This window comes from Lutjanus erythropterus, chromosome 23 (genome assembly GCF_056507025.1).
Source record: "Lutjanus erythropterus isolate fLutEry1 chromosome 23, fLutEry1.hap2, whole genome shotgun sequence".
Lineage (NCBI taxonomy): Eukaryota > Metazoa > Chordata > Actinopteri > Lutjaniformes > Lutjanidae > Lutjanus > Lutjanus erythropterus.
In genome coordinates, this window is record NC_139339.1 from 5,786,259 (window position 1) to 5,804,467 (window position 18,209).

At 41.0% G+C, this 18,209-nt stretch overlaps 1 protein-coding gene across 1 annotated transcript in view; it reads left to right on the forward strand.

Moving 5' to 3' along the window:
- LOC146305548 (pyruvate carboxylase, mitochondrial-like) overlaps positions 1–18,209 on the forward strand; it is a 399,577-nt gene that overhangs the window by 12,188 nt on the left and 369,180 nt on the right. The window contains exons 2-6 of the mRNA XM_084711698.1: positions 3,807–3,943; positions 7,599–7,692; positions 8,729–8,819; positions 12,384–12,549; positions 13,870–14,015. Coding sequence (XP_084567824.1) covers positions 3,807–3,943; positions 7,599–7,692; positions 8,729–8,819; positions 12,384–12,549; positions 13,870–14,015 — 634 coding nt within the window. The remainder of the gene's footprint in view (positions 1–3,806; positions 3,944–7,598; positions 7,693–8,728; positions 8,820–12,383; positions 12,550–13,869; positions 14,016–18,209) is intronic.

The window sequence follows — 18,209 nt, forward strand, 5'->3', positions numbered from 1 at the left end:
CGACATCGAGGCTCAAAACCAAAATTATCCTCAAGTTGCATTTTCACTGCTCGAGCGTCCCCACCATTTTGACATTCCTTTCATTCCACAATTTATCCTTGAGTTTGCCTCATTGCATTTTGGCAAAGCGAGTCGTGCTACCGGTAAACCTCCTGTCGTAGCCTGTGTTATTGTTAGCTCCATCCGGCGGTGCAGGGAGACAGGAAGAAAGGAAGGAAGAAGGTAGTGGACGCACAACTGTTGAATAATGGCAGAAAAAGAGAGAAATCTTTATCATCAAGTCATTATATCAGTTCACAGTGATAATTTACCACATTAGCACATTGCTGTGCAAGTTTTTTTTCCACTGCAGGCCTCAGTGTCTGGAAGATTTCCAGCTTTTGGGACATCAGAGGGCATTTTCAATAAAGGCCACAGCTTAAATTACCCATCATTAGGCTGCTGGCTGGAAATATTATCATATAATTCTCAGTACATGTCATTAAATCGGTGTTTCTTTGTTACTGATCATGCTTCTACAAAATGCCACCTTTTAAATGCAAAATTTGGCATAATTCATGCGGCTGTTCAGTCGACGTTGATGCTAACATGAAAGGTAATATCAATACAGTATTTGTCTTGTGATATGTCACTGGGTCCTTTTCATCGTTAGTTGTTAAACCCGAGAGGAATCGGTAGGTTACATGCCCAGTACGTGCAAGTATTTTTTATTTGTATCACAGATAAAATCTCACACATTGACACGTGGAGACGAGGAGGTGTAGATTAAACCGTCAACCCTGTGATCGGTAGACGACCCGCACTACTTCCCGAGCCACAGCCGCCCCCATACATCCCCCAGCAGGCTCTAGTTTATGATAAATATACTTGTCTGGTGAGAAGTTATACTTTAGCTGGATTGTAGAGGCGAGGTTAATGGAGGACGCACATAATGTTTATTTTTTCGCCGTCTGTTCCGCCTGGTTCATTTGTCTTGTTCCTCTGTGGCACGCTGTCGTCTCCCTGTCGTATTCGGGCCCCTGGAAACTGTATCTCTTTCAAAGTGTGACGCTGCTGCTTTTGTGTCAGTATGGTATTCTGTTTCAGTCTGAGCCTCCAGACGGTCTGAAGGCATTCGATGGCAGTCGAAAAGCTTTTACTTACTGATTCTTGATTCGCTTCCTCTTAGTTGATTCTCCAGGGGGACATTTTTGGGGTTTATGTAGCCTAACTAAATGAGTTTGATTTGGTTCATTTGTGTGTGTAATTCATTCTAAATAGAGATATGATCCCAACACTTGTCCACAGTGTTAGATGGGACAGTCCTCTTCACACAGGTGAACTGAGCTATGCTGTTAGTTAACTTTATCCGCCACCTTGTATGTCATCGTAATTGTTTATTTATTTCATTTTAGTTGATTACTTTATTTGACAAGGACATGGGATATTAATAACATTTCAGAAAAATTTGTAAGAAAGACAGCTGCTCTAAAAGCAGTGTGGTTTGGCAGTATTTTCATCTAGAAAATGAAAATCAATTAGCGTGTTGGCTGTGTCAGAATAAACTGGCATAAAACCGCTCAACCACAAGCCGAGCGCGACCACATTTGGACACAAGCAGCAGAATCTACCAGAACTACTTTCTGTCCTCTAGAAAGAAAATAGTTCCTACATGAAGCTACTCACAACAAGGTCTGTGGATTATCTTGAGTAACTGGATCAGGATTTTTGGATAGAAACTAGTTTTGAATTTTTCAGATTTATTTTTCGGGGCTTCGAGCACCACAAGCCGAGGCAGACATCTCTTTGATAGCTCTAAAACTCTGCAACTCACGCCAAAACTATTTACATGGTTAAATAGCACTGCAGGCCAGAGTAAAATTATGTATTCTTGATTTTAAGTGAAACCTTGCAACCACAGGTAACAAACGTAAAGTTTCTGAGACTTCACTTGGCTCAAAGAAATGTTTTGTTTTTTTCTGTCTGGGCCACAGTGACCATAAAAAGTTGAATTTTTTTGGAGAAGATGCCAGCACTCATTGTGATTTGAGGCTCTTTGGATTAATGTCCCACTTATGCTGCTTCAGTCCTGAACTGTATTATAAACCAAACACACTGTTACACACAGTATAACTTCATTATCTGCAGATTCAATGAGAGGCATTAGTCAGCCTAGTCTCCATCGACTGCGGCGCCGTCATTTGACCACAGTGTGGCAGCAAAGGACTGTCAGTGAAGTGTAGCCTTGCAATCAGACCAGAAGAAGAAGCATTCATCTGTGCAGTCTCACAGCTCCCAGTAAAGCTGCCAGTTCCCCCACAGTGAATGAGACCATCTAGTCGAGGTAGTTGCTGACTGTTTGTGCCTTTACTGCATGTGTGTAATGTATGTGTCATTTACATTTGGTTGTAGGCAAGTTTGTCTGTATGAGTATGGAAATAGGATGCTTCTAGTAACTGTATGTCTGTAGGGGATTATTGATTATAAATGCAGCAACCATCAGACCGTAATGCCAGTGTTGGGTGTAATGGATGGTTTGTTTCTGTTTCTGTTGTTCACTGGCTAAGTTTAAGTATAGTCCTAAATCAAATGCAGTCACTGAGGAGACAAAACTGACAACAAATTTAAGACAAACCTGACACTATCTCAGTATTTAACAAGTCTGTGCCACTCTAGCTGCTGTGCTCTTCATCAGAACTGATTTGAAAGATAAAAATGAGTAGGTTTGTGTCTTTCCTACAGTTTGATTCATGAATGGGACAAGTGGGGACAGTTTGTCATTGATTGGGCATACCTGCAGCTGATTGGCAGCCGGTCAGAACAGCAGCAGCTGATCGGCTGTCTAATTTGCACTCTACTTTTGTGGGCTCTTGGAAGAAGTTTTGTTTTATTCATTTGTCAGCTACTTTTCTCTACTCTTTTTTATAAATCACTTTTATTAAAATTGTATGTATTATGTCCTTGTATGTATTATTATAGTTATAATAGACATACTTAACATAATTAACTGATTCTTAAGAGTTCTCAAACAAGATGAATGTTTTGAATTCACACACAATCTGTGTGGCGTTTTTATTTTTAAAGACTGCTTCATAATATCCCCTTTGTGATCAGATAATCAGCACAAAACTGACTCACATCTTTTCAGTATTTTACCAAAGAGTGCTGATATTATATCTCATAGCCTCTGACTCATAATGTGTTTGAGTCATATTCATATGGGAATTTATTTTCTCTGACTTGAACAGGATAACATCTTCTATACACCCATTCATCATACAGGCAAACTGACTGTTGCTTTTTGTAGACTTTCATAGCAACCGAAGGTCAAGGCCACAGTTCTCAGTTGATTTGTACATAATACAGCTTTTTTTTTTTTTTCTTGAGCACCGCATTGATCCAGTATTCCTGCTAAATATCAGTGCATCCAACACCAATTAAAATTTTCTGAGAAAATACACACAACCCCCGGCATTAACTTAATAGGGCCTGCCACTTTAGGAGATGTAATCTCTCTAAAAGGGCACACACCTCTTGTTTAATCATTTGCAAAAGCTCTGCCGTCCTTTTATCGTTTTCCTTGAAGCATCTTTTTACACCTGAGAAACTGAGTTTAGCTTGGTGAAGACATAAATATCGAATGAAAGTGTATGTAGTAGGTTTTGGATGGGACATTTGTGTTTTTTATGCAGATTAAGTGAATTTCCTGCTCCATGAGTTTCCAGTATGTCTCACTTTGTCACCTCCTCACTTCAACTATAGCTGTCAGGTTAGGTTTTAAGTGAGTCAAGACGTGTGAATGTTAAATATTTTCCTTTTTCTTTTAGGATGTTGAGATACGCTGTGGTTCGAGGTGGCCTTGGCCTGTTGGCCGTGAGGAGGACATGTCTCGTCTCCCGCTTCACCCACTCTGCCCCGCAGAGCGAGTATCGACCAATCAAGAAAGTCATGGTGGCCAATAGAGGTAAGACCCCCATCCACATCCAAAGATCCTGCACTAATTCACCACTGAAGAAGACGAGCAATTCACCTAGCTTCATTAAATTAAATTCACTTTAATACGGTTTCATTTATAATGCAAGACAAAAAGTTGTGACACTTACAATCTTCCCCAGGCAAATGAACGGTCTCTCTCAATATTTAATGGCCAGTATTTAGTTTGCCTTGGCACATGCTAATATTTAAGCACACATTGTATGTGGGTGGCTGGAGAAGCTAGATTTGTTTGCTTTAATACAGAAACACTGAACCTCTTAAAATGCTGGAAACAGAGGTGGAACTGCAACCATAGTCCTGACTGTACACTAGGAAGCTGAGGTTAAGAGTGTTTGTACATAATACAAGCGTGATGCAGTCAACCGTTTTTGAATTTTATGCTGTACAAATGTTTATTTAAAGCTTCAGTGTGAAAGATTTGCAGGGATTTATTTGCAGAATATGGCAGGAGTGGGATAAAATATTCACCGCTATGTTTTCATTAGTGTTTAATCACCTGAACATACAGAATCCTCATGTTTTTGTTACCTTAGAAATGAGCTGTTTTTATCTCTGGAGGGCGCAGAGGAGGCGGAGGCTGCCATGTTGTTTCTACAGGAGCCCAGAACGGGAAAACCAGGCACTTGGGCCCAATCCCCAGTGTGACACCTAAAGCCTTAAATCTTGCTGCTCATACCCAAACAGAAACTTAGCAGTGAGTTGTCACTCTGGCAGTAACTGTACAGTACAGGTGTGTCGATTAATAAATGCTGCAGCTTCTCGACCTTTTAAACGTAGTCTCTGGTTCGATCGTATCCCTTTTAGAAGCTTTGTAATCCTGCTTTGACCTGCTGTGTCCTTTTATTACTTCAACATACTCCAAAGCTATGAACTGTGGGTAATTCCCTCAGGCGAAGTCTTTGGAAATGCAGACTTACGTAAAGTGTGCATTAAGGGCTCTAATAGTGAAGCACTTGACGATTTGACAGTGTGACAGCAGTAAGCCCTCGCCGACTTACTGGGGACACGACTCAAAGTCTGCCTACATGCTTGAAAGTAGAGAGGGAGATGAGGTGTTTGCAATCTGCAGGCTCACTGGTAGATACCACTTAATCCCACAAACTGGTCCTTTAAATATTACTGGTTATGGAAGCTAAAATAAACATTCTACATTCTCTGGAGCCTAAATGAAACTTGTTTTGTTCTGTGTTTTATATGATATATATTTTTGGACCCACCAATAGGCAAAAATATCCATCTGTTCCCTTCTAAGCTGCTAGAAATCACCATAAGTGTGGCCTGCTTTATACTGCGATTGAGATCTGAATGGAAATATAATTACAGAGAAGCCCGGAGTTTTTGAAACACTAAGCGGTCACCACCATGGTCTTTTCACACGGAGTAAACATCACTGACGTGCTCTGGTAGTACTTAAAATCACCGGACCAGATGCTGTTAATGCTAATGCTTGTCCAGAGAGGCCCTCAGCGTGCAATTAGAGTGACTCTTTCAGGTGATGGGCAGGATTTGAGTGACAAAAATAAATTAACGTTAAAGTATTCATGCTTTTTAGAGCCTGCTGTTGTATTTGTTCTCGTGGACACGTTTAAAATGCTCGATTTAGTTCAGTGTCTTTTTTTTTTTTTCATACAATTTCAGATTGATCAGTGTGCAGGGTTTAAATTCTGGACACACTCTGCAGACCTGCTGCAGCACATAAGTCTGCACTGAGCATATGCATGCATACATTCATGTCTCCCCTCCCATAAAGGCTCCATTTAACTGCTTTAATCCATCAATTTGATTCAAATAGATTGTGGTCTCTGCCACACGTCCGCACACTCTCCCAGACACACACACACACACACACACACACACACACACAGAGCAGGGCTTTCCGTCAATCTCTCTCCGTCGCATAAGCGTGACGTGATATCAACACCACATTAGATCACATTCATCACACTGAGGTGCACCGGACCGTGTTCGGCTTCACTGTGTGTGTGTGTGTGTGTGTGTGATGAAGAGGGAGACTGGACCATCGTATCATATCAGCCCAGATTCCACTTCGCCAAGCACATCTCCTCTTTGCCATTGCTGCTCTGCTCCTCCCCTCCACCCCTCTTACCTCCCCTCTTCCCCTCTCCTCCTCCTCCTCGTCTTTTTCAGCACTTGTCAGATGTGATTTTCCTCTGAGACAATTGCTGTCTTCGTTTTTTACCTCACGTGACTTTGCCTTTTTTCACTCTTCTCTTTTCATTCCTTACTTCACTTCCCTCTTTTTTCCCCTCCACTGCTTCTCTTGTCTCCTCTCCACTTATTTGTCATTTTGTTAAACTTGCCAAACTCTGTTTTGTTTGGTACCTCAATTCTTAAAAACTGCCCTGTAGGTCCTCTGTTTTTTGTCCTTTTTCTTTGTTTTTCCAACATCCTTTTCTAAACTTTCTTCACTTTTCAATCTCTAGATTTCTTCTATCTATGAAGAAAGTAATGTCTATGCACGTATGTACCCTTCATCTGATCTTCACACGTGGCAGGTGTAATTCTGGGGAGCCAAGGAAGTGCGGTGTCAAACTTTGTTGTAGTCACTTTAAACAGATTTTCTAAACGTTTCTGCAGTAACTTGTGCAGCGCTGCTGCTGTTTTAACATGACGTCACATCATGCGTCATCAAACGTTGTTTTCTGTTTTCTGTTTACTTTAACAGCCATGTCTGAGTGACAAAATGACTGCTGTCACAGCTTGTAAATTGTTTATTTTCTTTGCCCCACACTAATGCAAAAATACATTTGCCAGTGACTATCATAACTGCATATTACTCCAGTGATGAAATAAATCCATGTCACGACCACTTTAAGTCAACAACAGGCACAACGCGAGTACCCATAATGCCACTTTATGTCATTTGTCAGGCTTTTCATAACATCTTGTCCTCTCCTCACTGTCCTCGCTCATATTTTCATCCTGTTGTGTTCCTTCTGTTGTCCTTCTCCAGATTTCACTTTCTTTTCTTTGCTTTTTTCCCCCCTTGGCCTCCTTTTTTTTTTTCAAATTCTCCTCAAATGTTTGAACGCTGTCCTCCCCTCCAAGCGAGAACAACACATCTTGCTAGTTTTCAGTGACTAAACTTTCTTTTTTTTTTCCTCCTGCAAAATGTTTGTGGCTTGAAAAACAAGTATTTGGCTCTAGTGACAGCAAGATTAAAGGCAGGCAGTGTTTTGGTTGTCTAAAGCTGAGATTTTACTCTGTGTTCTCAGACTTTAGGAAAAAAAAAACAGTAGACTTGTTGCAGTGTCTGGATATTTTTGCACACCAGAAAAATGTGTCTTGTTTATGGCATGAAAAATTCAAAGTTTATTTTATTTTCAGCAGAAATGGGGGCAATGCTACAGGATGTTGATAAAATCATATAAAGTGTGCTTATTAAAAATAGAATTACAACCTCCCACTATGTTCAATCTGCTGCGGATAAAAAAAAAGACACATTTAGATAATAAAGGGAATAAAAGCGAAGCTGAGGACGAGCAACATTTAGGAAAGAAAAGAAACTGAAGCAAAATGTAGCCAAGCAAAACAAAGACAATATGGCTGATAAATTAATAAAATAACCATCCTCTTCATCACCCATTCCTCTTTTCTTCCAGGTGAGATCGCTATCCGTGTGTTCAGAGCCTGCACCGAACTGGGGATTCGAACCGTGGCCGTCTACTCCGAGCAGGACACCGGACAGATGCACAGGTACTAATCTCTGCTACATTAGAGCCGAATGGGACCGCACAGGTTTAAATAAAGAAAGCGTAACCGACAGATGTCTTAGTAAACTGCTGCGCTGCCACCGCTGGGTATCGACCATGAAAACGCTAACAGTTGATTAGAGCCAACAGCAATTAAAGGAAGCTTTGGGAGCATTTTTCTCCTCTCCTGCGCTTTGGGCCAATTCTTTGTTCTGTGACTGGTATTAAGTAGGGACATAACTATTATTGTATTGACATAACAAACACTCAGGTAATCACACTGCTTGGTTTACATGCACAGACTTCCTAATCCTCACTGAGCTTTTCTATTCCACTCTTACTAATGTCTGTTTTTTTTTAAATGTCTTTCATTGACTTATAAATCTTGCCTTTCACCTCGTTCTGCCTGTCCTAAAGGCTGATTTGAGGGCTAATCTGAGTGATTAAAGGAGCGATATGCAACAATTGCACATCCAACAATGAGTGCTGTGGTCCATAAGGCAAGTTGGAGCCATATACGGTATATTAAATAGGTTGAAATCCAATTTAATGTGCAAGTGAGTTGTTTCCCAGACTTGAAGCTCAGGCAGGCTGCAGGAATATTGTAGGAACAATGCAGGGGCGCAAGACAAGCGCATTATTATAATTTGACAATAACAAGCAGCTTTGAGTCCTACACTGTAAGTTGAGCAGCTGTTCAGTTGTCCGTCAATGTAAAGCTGAGCTTGTTGTCCTGAAAACACCTGGACGTGACAGTGACTGGGGTTTAAGGGGTGAGAAGGTCAGTTTTGTAAGAAGGGGTCAAGGCCACCAAGTGATTTAAAAACAATAAAAAAATCAGGTAACCAGTGCAGTGAGGCAAGAAAACAGGTCATTTGGTCCCATTTTCAAATTCTTGTTAGAACCCCAGCTGTGATATTTTGCACAAGTTTGAGGAAGTTGATTTATTTTGAGTAAATACTGGTGCCTACTCTTAACTGAAGCCATAACGCTTGCATCCCATTGCATCGATAATAAATCTATTGCCCTTGTCTTCACAGGCAGAAGGCCGACGAGGCTTACCTGATCGGAAAAGGCCTGCCACCTGTTGCAGCATACTTGGACATTCCTGACATCATCAAAGTGGCCAAGGTAAAGAGCCTACTACGAGGTGTTACAGAAGACGTTAAGGGGCGAGAGACGAGGGCAGGGAAAGTCTCACAAAAAAGTTACGATGACATGATGCAGAAATTATAGGTGTTACACCCCTGAAAAATGTGGAGAAACAATTGAGAGTGGCAACAGGATGTTTTTTTTTTCAGAGCTAACCTTAAACTTGGGAGTTTTCATAAAAATGCAATAACTTAAAAAAGAGAACATCCACAGGAAGTAAAGGGTACAACTCCCTGTTCAAGATACTACAGTATTCACAGTATTTGCCTGAGGTAGCACACTTTTCTCTCATAATATCGTCAAGCAAAAAGCAGTGTAAATTTTGGCAAAACTCACCAAACTGCATGAAACATAGTATACAGATAATGGTGCAAAATATCACAAAACGTACGTCTATATTTTGCAGGTTTTCCAACTTTATGAAAGTACACCTTTTAAATCTAATCAGTTTATTTCCATACAGTTAAAAAACCTTTGCCCTGCTGCCCTCATACAACATCTTGTTCTCAGTATTCATTCATTAGAGTAGTTTAGTGTGTTGTTAAACATCAACCCTGTCGTTGCACCGAGAAGTGGTGCAAATAGAACAATTTGCATGTTCAGAAGCTTAACTAAGCAGAAACGAGCCATCCTTGTTCTATTTTCTTTGAAGGCTTTTACTTTGAAGTATTTGTAGGAAGTCTTAAATTAGCATTAAATGGAAAATTTCAACATTTTGTTTTATGTCCTCTTTCTCGCTGGGAGTGAAATGTGAAGATTCTCACCCTCTTGTTGTGTTTGTGTGCAGAGTGCACAGCTGCAGCATGTAGGCGATTAATTTAGCTTAGCATAAAGACAGGAATGAAGGGGGAAACGACTAGCCTGCCATTGTCCAAAGTGAAGAATTGTGCATGCCGACAGCTCTAAAGCTCATTCATCACAGTGTCATATCTTATTTATTTAACCGGAACAGGAAGATTAAATAAAAATGACAGCTTGTAGTTTTAGAGGAAGTTAAATAAATATTCTCTGGTGGCTCACCTTATATTTGATCCTCAAGAAAAACCCTGTTACTTACCTGAAGACGGAAACTCTCATTAATACTGCAAAACTTAGTGGCATACAATTAGGCTGACAACTGACTGTCAAATCCCTTTCATTCCTTTCTGCTCACTCTAAGTCTATATTTAGCTTGATTGAAGGGAAGGAAAAGGAAACAACTTGTCTCCGTCCATCCTTCAAGCACCTGCCCCCCTTGTTCATCTCTTCCCTCCTTGCTTCCTTCCATTTGTCCATCATTCCTCGCCTTCCCCCTTCACCATTTCCAGATCAATCTTGATCTCCCCACCCCCCCACCTCTTATCTCTCTGTTAGATCAGATCTGTTCCATGTTACCTCCTCTTCTCCCCCCCCCCCCATGTCCTCCCTCTGTCCCTCCAGGACGCCCTGCCAGTTGTTCATTATCATTTTTCTGATCAGTCTCTCACGGTTTATAATTTTCTGCGTGGGCGTGTGGTCAGCCGGCCAAGTCGGGGAGCCTTTTGCCGTCCAACTCATTTCTCAAAACCCGTCTGCCTATCTGGGAGCGCGGCCACCCCACGCCGGCAAACCAGCGTGCGTCTGCAGTAGTGTGTGCGTGTGTGTGTTCTTCGTCTCCCGCTCCCACTCTTTCACATTCGGAGTATGTTTACCTCTTCTTCACACTGTGCATCACTCTGTTACTGTGTGACCAAAATAACCATCCGTCTCCGTCCCGGCGCCTTCTGCGTGTGGCTTTATGGCTATGTGAAAATGTGTGTGTCGGCTTGCAACTGTGAAAGTACGTGCGCACGATGTTGCTCGTATGAGCGCGTGTAGCTGCAGGGTGTCGTGGCAGCGTGCGTGCGCGTGAATCATCTTCTGCCGTCCACGTCTCTTTGCACTCACGCGTGTTTCTGTGAGGCGTACCTGCTGGTGTGCGAGCACTTGCTGCATTTTATGTGTGTGTGTGTGTGTGGCTCCATGCCTCCCCTGGCCTGCCAGTAACAGCTCCCTTAACAACGGGACAGCCCATAATTATAGTCCGCCTCGTATCCAAGAGCAGATGGCACATACTGATCCAGAGATGGCTCTATCTGTCAAGCTCGGCAGCTACTGTATCTGTCTGCTGCCCTGTGTGTGTGTGTGTGTGTGTGTGTGTGTGTGTGTGTGTGTGTGTGCGTGTGCGTGTGCGCTGTCAGTACCTTCCCCCTGACCCTCAAATTATGCGTGCCTGTCTGCTCGCTCCGGCTCCGACTGGTGTCCATTCAGTAGATGATGATTAAGGCAATTGCAGCTAAGACAGAGTGAGAATAAAATATGCCATTAACCCTCAGTCCCTTTGATGCGTGTGACGCGCGCGTCTTTTTTTTCCCCTCGCCAGCAGACAGAGTGTGGTAAACCATGCAGGTTAGGGTGTCTGCTGATTTTTATTTCCCTCACTGATAGTCAGCCAAGTGTTAACTGAGGCCCAGCAGTGGCTCCCTATTTAACAGAACTCCTGTTGCTTAGTTGGGCTGCGTTTCCTTTCTCAGTGGTTCACTGGTAAATATTTTAGTGCAAACTTAAAATTAAATGTGAAAGTTAAGAAAATGTGTTCATGCAGACTGTAAAGCTTCCTCAACCATTTGCAGTCCGTTAAAGGGATAGTTTGGATTATTTGAAGTGGGGTTGTGTTGGGTACTTACTGATAGTCAACCTACAGTTTGGAGAAACAGAGAGGAGCGCCAGTATGGAAGCTAAGCAGCCAAAGGTATTTTAGCTGCTTTAAAAAGATTAACCTAAAATAAATCAATATCAGTTGAAGTATATGGTATATTTGGAATATTTTCACTGCCTTTTCTGATAGGAAAATGCCGTTACCTAAGCCAGTATCACTCTCTCCAAACCAACCAAACTCCATGGGCGAAATCAGTCATTTTACCTTTGCAGAACTCAGAAAATGCTGATCTATCGCTGCCTCAGTTGTCTTTTTTTTTTGTTTGTTATTGTGTGACTTCGGTGAATCAGAACTGACCATTTAAAACACAGAAGTCACACAAACAAACCGACGGATCAGGGCAGCGGTAGACCGAATACTTCTGTCTTCTGTGAAGTAAAATTACTGATTTTGCTTATGGAGTCTGGCTGGATTGGAAAGAGTGATATTTGGCTTTTATAACAGCGGTTTCCTGTTAGACGAAAGCTGTCTGTCTGCAAGTTAAAGCAGTGAAAATATTCTAAATAAAGCACAATTAAACTGATGTTTTTTTAAATTAGGTGAACCTTTTTTTAAGTGGCTAAAAGACATACATTTTGACATACATTACATGCAACCCCACAAATCAAATCAAATAATCAAAACTATCACTTTAAGTTAAACAGGAGAGGGTAATCACAACAGAAGAATAAACAAGTCTAGATGTTAAGTGCATGTTTGTTTCTCAGTTTAACTTTAGTGGAATATTTTTAAAGGCAGCATTCCTTAAACAAACGGGTTCAAAACACTGAACTAGAATGAATATGTAAATAAGTTTTGTCTTCACCCGTCCCTTTCCCGCTTCTCAGGACAACAATGTGGATGCGATCCATCCGGGCTACGGTTTCCTGTCCGAGCGGTCCGACTTTGCTCAGGCCTGCGCCGACGCAGGAGTGATGTTTATCGGACCATCCCCCGAAACGGTCCGCAAGATGGGAGACAAGGTGGAGGCCCGCTCCCTGGCCATCACTGCAGGTATTGAAGGAGATGATCGGATGTGAGGGAGAGTAGACTCACAGAAAGGAGAAGTCATAATATATAGTAGTATACATCTGCAATATTTTATTTAACTGCAAGATCCTTATTCTATTTCAAGTTATTTATCTGTTTATATAAGCCTATATATTGCAAACAAAATCAAAGTTCTTCTGTTAAATGCACATTTTTGATTTATTTTACATTAGCTTTGGAAATGTAAACATCTGTTTCCCGTGCCAATAAAACTAATTTGACTTTGATATAATACCTGCTTTAATATGGATCCTAGTTTTATAGATTGTTAGTAGTGTTTCTTTATTTAAACCAAACTTGCCATAAAATCTGGTTGCTTGTTGTCACGATGACTCGCTCCCCTCCTCACATTACGTTTCACCCCGCCATCAGTTTTGGCTTTTACTTTCCAAGCATTAAAGAGACACTTCAACCCAAAATCAAAAATATTTGTTTTTATCCCTGGCCTGTGGTGCTATTTGTCCTTTGAGGGTTTTTTTTGTGTCAGTTACTAAGTTTTGGAGATATTTGCTGTCAGCCTTCCCTTCAATATAATGGGACTAAATGGCACAAATCCTGTGTTGCTTCCGGCACCGAAAAAAAAAAAGTTTGAAAAATTCAACACCAGCGTCTCTTTCCAGAAATCATGACCCGGTTATTCAATATAATTAAAAGACCTTTTTCTGAGCAGTTTCATCGCAGTTTCTTAAAGATATAAAGTAGTTCCGGTAGATTCTACTGTAGAAAGAAATTTGTTCGTACATGAAGCTGCTCAAAAAAACTGTGGATTATCTTGAGCAACTGGGTCATGATTTTTGGAAAGGGAATTTTTCAAATGTATTTTCTGGTGCTTGGAGCAACATGAGAATTTTGCCATTTAGTCCCATTATACTAGAGAGAAGGCAGACGTCCCCCAAACTAGGCAACTCAACTCTCAGATTCTAGATTATTATTTTGTGGTTTTTTGGGTGAACTGTCCCTTTAATTTTGTGTCTTTACTGTGGGGTGCTGAGCATTTTTAGAAGACGCTTTCCAGCCTTTAACTTGTTCCATCTGCCACTGCGAGAAACTGTGATAAATGAAGCTATATTTATGTGGATTTAACAGCGTCTTCCTCCTATTTTGCACCATAAAGCGCTTCCTTTCTGCTGTAAAACAAAATTTGACCTTGTGAGACTCAAATGCAGTGTGAAGTTAATAGCGCCTGGCAGTCTTTTGCTATAAAGTATGGCATTCAGAATCTTTTAAGTGAAACATTTCTCACTTATGTATCTTTTTTTACTCCACCCACCCCCTCTGTTTTAGGTGTGCCTGTGGTCCCGGGAACAGACTCTCCCATCTCCAGCCTGCAGGAGGCGCAGGTGTTCGCCCAAACGTACGGCTTCCCCATCATCTTCAAAGCGGCGTACGGAGGAGGCGGTCGCGGCATGAGGGTGGTCAGGGAGTACGAGGTGAGCCCGTCAGCCGCTGCTCTACACGATCACTTCTGCGAGAGCTGTAATTTAACAGCGTGCTCCGACAACATAAATCTTGTCCAGCAAAGAGAAAACACACCCAACGTGACGGCGGACCGCTTGGCCTCATGACAAATTTTGGTTTTCATATTCATTAATTTTCTGTTTGTTTTGAATCAAGGTGAAATCTGTTGGAAATTACTACCTGGTCATTTATCTCTCCGCCCGCCAGTCACCCTGTGTGTTCCGGTTTGTGTGTGTGTGTGTGTGTGTGTGTGCGCACGCTCTGAAATTGCCTCTGTCACCTCAAGTGATTTCTGTGTGTTGGGAAGCTTGAAAATAATAATAGGCTTTCAATATTGTAGCTGTCCGAGGCCCACTTTTCAATCACACATCTCAAGATGAACGTGATTAAAAAGCCCACGTAATGCATCTTACATGTGTGTCATGTCAGATACGTAAAAAATGGTCGACTCTACATAAATAAATATGATCAGCAGGCGGGAAGGCCTGGGCAGGAAAACTATTTCTCTTAAAGGAATGTCTTCAACAACCCAACGCGGCCCGAAACTAATCATGTTTTGTGCCGATCTGTCGTAACCATCCTGTCGGCCATGTTGAGGGTTCCATCACCCAGACAGCAATGATTGGCTGTCACAGTGATGACCACAGAGACATGTTTAAGCTAAAACTGGACTTTTTTCTTCATGTCACTCTGTAGTTATTTGTTAGCATGCTCTGGAGTCTAGTAAACAAATGTTGTTTTGGAGTTTAAATCATGCTAATATGAAATTAGACTAATCCTATCAGTTAAACGTGCTGCACTTGTTGATCTTTTCTTAACTCTTTACATATCTTTCTCTCATTTTGCTTTTTCAAGGTTGTTTATGTAGGTATTTGTCTGTTATGAAAAATAAGAACAATCATCTCGTTGGGAATAAGGGTATCAATGTGCCTCCCTCTGGAGAGTTATTCTGTCCCCGTCATCACCTCTCTGTGGCGTCTTCAGTGTCTCGAAACAAGCTTGAAATGTCTGTGCAGCAGTACGAAACAGTCAGACAGGGGTGCTGCCTTCGTCTTTGTTTTTTTTTATTTTTATAATTCGTCCGCATTATAAAACGTCTGGTTTCTACTGAAAGTTTCCAATAGGAATAACAATTTTATTACAGAGTGACCTGTCGTCTCCAGATTGCAGGCTGGCTCTGCTTCAAACAAGAACCCAAAGGCTAAAGGCGCACTTATCTTATACTTAATTCAGCCTCATAATGCAACAATAAATGCACGATGCAGAGGCCAGAAAACTAAAAACAGACTGAGTAAGAGACTACCTCCTACATAATGTACAACATTTCTATAAGTCTGGTGATAATCAGCATATACAATACTTTATGCTTCATCCATCTTGAATATGCTGCGTGTTTAGATATAGTCCTGCTGCTTAGAGGCAGTGAAATATGTCCAGAGTCTTAAAATATATTCATAAGGCTTTTCAGCATGGACAGCCAACAGCTGCTGGCTCACTGTAAGTGGTGTTTTGGGAGATGCTTGTGAAAAATTCACAATGGATGTAGAGTTTTAACCTCCAAGAAAAACACTGTTAACCTCAGCTGATTGTTATTGGAAACAGGGCCAAGCAGGGCCCATAATACTATTTCTCATGCCATGGTTCAATGGTAGGGTAATTATGAAGGTTTTTTTTTTTTGTTGTTGTTGTTTTGTGTTCCAAAATATTGTACATTATTAATGGTGGGATGAAACCAATAGATTTTTTTAAAAGTTTCCCCAAGACTTTAATATACGAGAAGGAGATTAATGTTTTTGTTGGATGATTTTATCCAAAATTTGAACTCCGTCCGCCCCGTAGACACCAGGGAGTGGCGAGTTGTCACCCCTCTTTATTTCAGTGGAGGCCTGGCGGCAGCTTTGCTTCCCAGCAGGAGTCGGGTCACTGGAGAGAGTGTGTGTTTGTGTGTGTATGTGGTCGCTGCCTGTGTGAACGCGCACAGCTCCCTCCCCCCTGCTGTTTTTGCCTCTCAAGTTTGACCATGTCAAACTTTTTTTTTTTTTTTTTTTTTTTTTTTTTAGCGGGCAGCTGGTTGTTGTCCAATCAGATAGCAGAGGGCAGAGATCAATGGTGAATCAGAGCTGCACAGAGCATCGCCACCTCCTCTTCATTCATGGCTGGTAGCATTTACTGTTCTCTGTTTCTTTGCTTTGGCTGTTAAAAAAAAAAGAAACAAAGAATATATAAGTCACATTAAATTATGTCCTGTGAATTTCCTCCACAAAATACCACATTCATTTAAAATCGTTCAAGAACTTTGTTGCCATTGTGTCAGCACAACAAAGATACTTGATTCTTGGAGTAATATCAATATTTTGGCTGATATTCTTTGTACAAAATAAAGAGATTATAGATATCTATATAAAGACAAAAACGTTTAATGGAGGCAGGATATTTTACAGTTTAACAATAAATGTTATTGTCCAGAACAGTAAACTTTCACCGGTATTTAAAATTATTATAAATAACTCTAAATAAACACAAACAGAATGAAGAGAAGTGATCAAATTAGTGCCGAGCAATATATCAATATTATATCGTATCGTGATATGAGACTAGATATCGTGATAGATTTTGGACAGATTTTGTCTTTTCCTGGTTTTAAAGGCTTCATTACAGTTAAATGTTGTACTTCCCCTTAGAGTAAACGACATGTAATCAGTCACAACGTACATGATCAATAATTATTGATATCGGCCAGTATGAAACTTTACTATCGAGAAGGCCTAGATCAAAATACATAAACTGCGGCCTGTAAAGCTAACAAACTTAATTTGCATTTTGTTGTATAGAAAAAAATGTAATCTTGGTGCATATTGTACATCCTATATGCTGATTCCACTATAGACAGATATAAATGTGATAGTCCAATATTTGGCCAATAATTACGGTCGACCAATATATCACACATACACACACACACACACATTTACACACATATTTAGACTAAGGTTTGTGTAGAAATATTGCACATAGTGGTTTAAAGTGACATGTAAGTAGATACTGCACAGTACATTAGTCAAATATAACCTTTTATATCCTCCCGACTCTCAAATTTATGATTTAATTACATGCAACATACAAATGAAGATGCCTCAGTTATTAATTTTGTTGTTACTCCGGCCCCCCGGCTGTGACATTAACTAAACCCTTAACCCAGAGACCCCATCGCATTTAACTGCGTTCGCCACGGTCAGCGGCGGCTCCGTCCCCTCACTCACTGATCCACACAAAGAAACGGCAGCGTCGTGTTGTACTGTAGTCAATGAGCCTCACAAGTCGGCTATCCATCGGAAAGTTTGACCTTTTCTGAGTTTGTACCCCAGTCTAATTAATTAGTTGTTGACATTTCTGGTTATTCAGTCGAGTCACAAGGGCCTCGGCAGCTCCAGCTGATATGATGTGAGGAAACTGTAAAGAGGTTTCTCTGTGCTGTTAGGACCCCGAGCAACAATGTGTAGGTTGAGTTTTTTTTTTTTTTTGTTGTTGTTGTTGCATTCAGGCCAGCTCGTGGGTCATTTGTATGCTCAATTAACAGAGCGAGGCCGACTCTTCTCAACATATTGCAGGACGAGCTGTGTGTGTTTACTGCTAAGCAAGGCAGAATTAAAGCGCCAGATTTTTTTTGCTCGGAGTTTGACGTGATGTGTTTTCCCAAAGAGCGAGAGAAATGGAAGACGGCACGTATCAAAGCTCCAGTGGCCAAAGCTGACAGACGGACTGAACTGATGTGGAAGGAGTACAAATGGAATTCTGCTAACTCTGAGTCTTTCAAAAGTCTTTTCTGTCATTTGCAAAAAAATAGAGGCGCGACAATGATTTGACAACGTGTGACTTTTCCTTTTCCCGACACGAGGTGCAACTCTTCTTTTCAGTGACTTCTTATGCTTTTGCAATACCACTTCATATGATATTTAGTTCTCTAACAGCAGCAGAAGCCATCATCAGCAGAAAATTTTGAGTAAGTGATGTGTAAGTGTCTGTGAGCAGGCGTGTGAGTGTATGTTAGTGAGGAGGATAATAGTTAGTAGGATAAAAGCATCTTTTGTAACTTATAGCATCTTTTTGCCAAGTGGAAGCAGTCATTCTATAATCCATCTAAATCTGTTCAAGTTACTATCATGTAA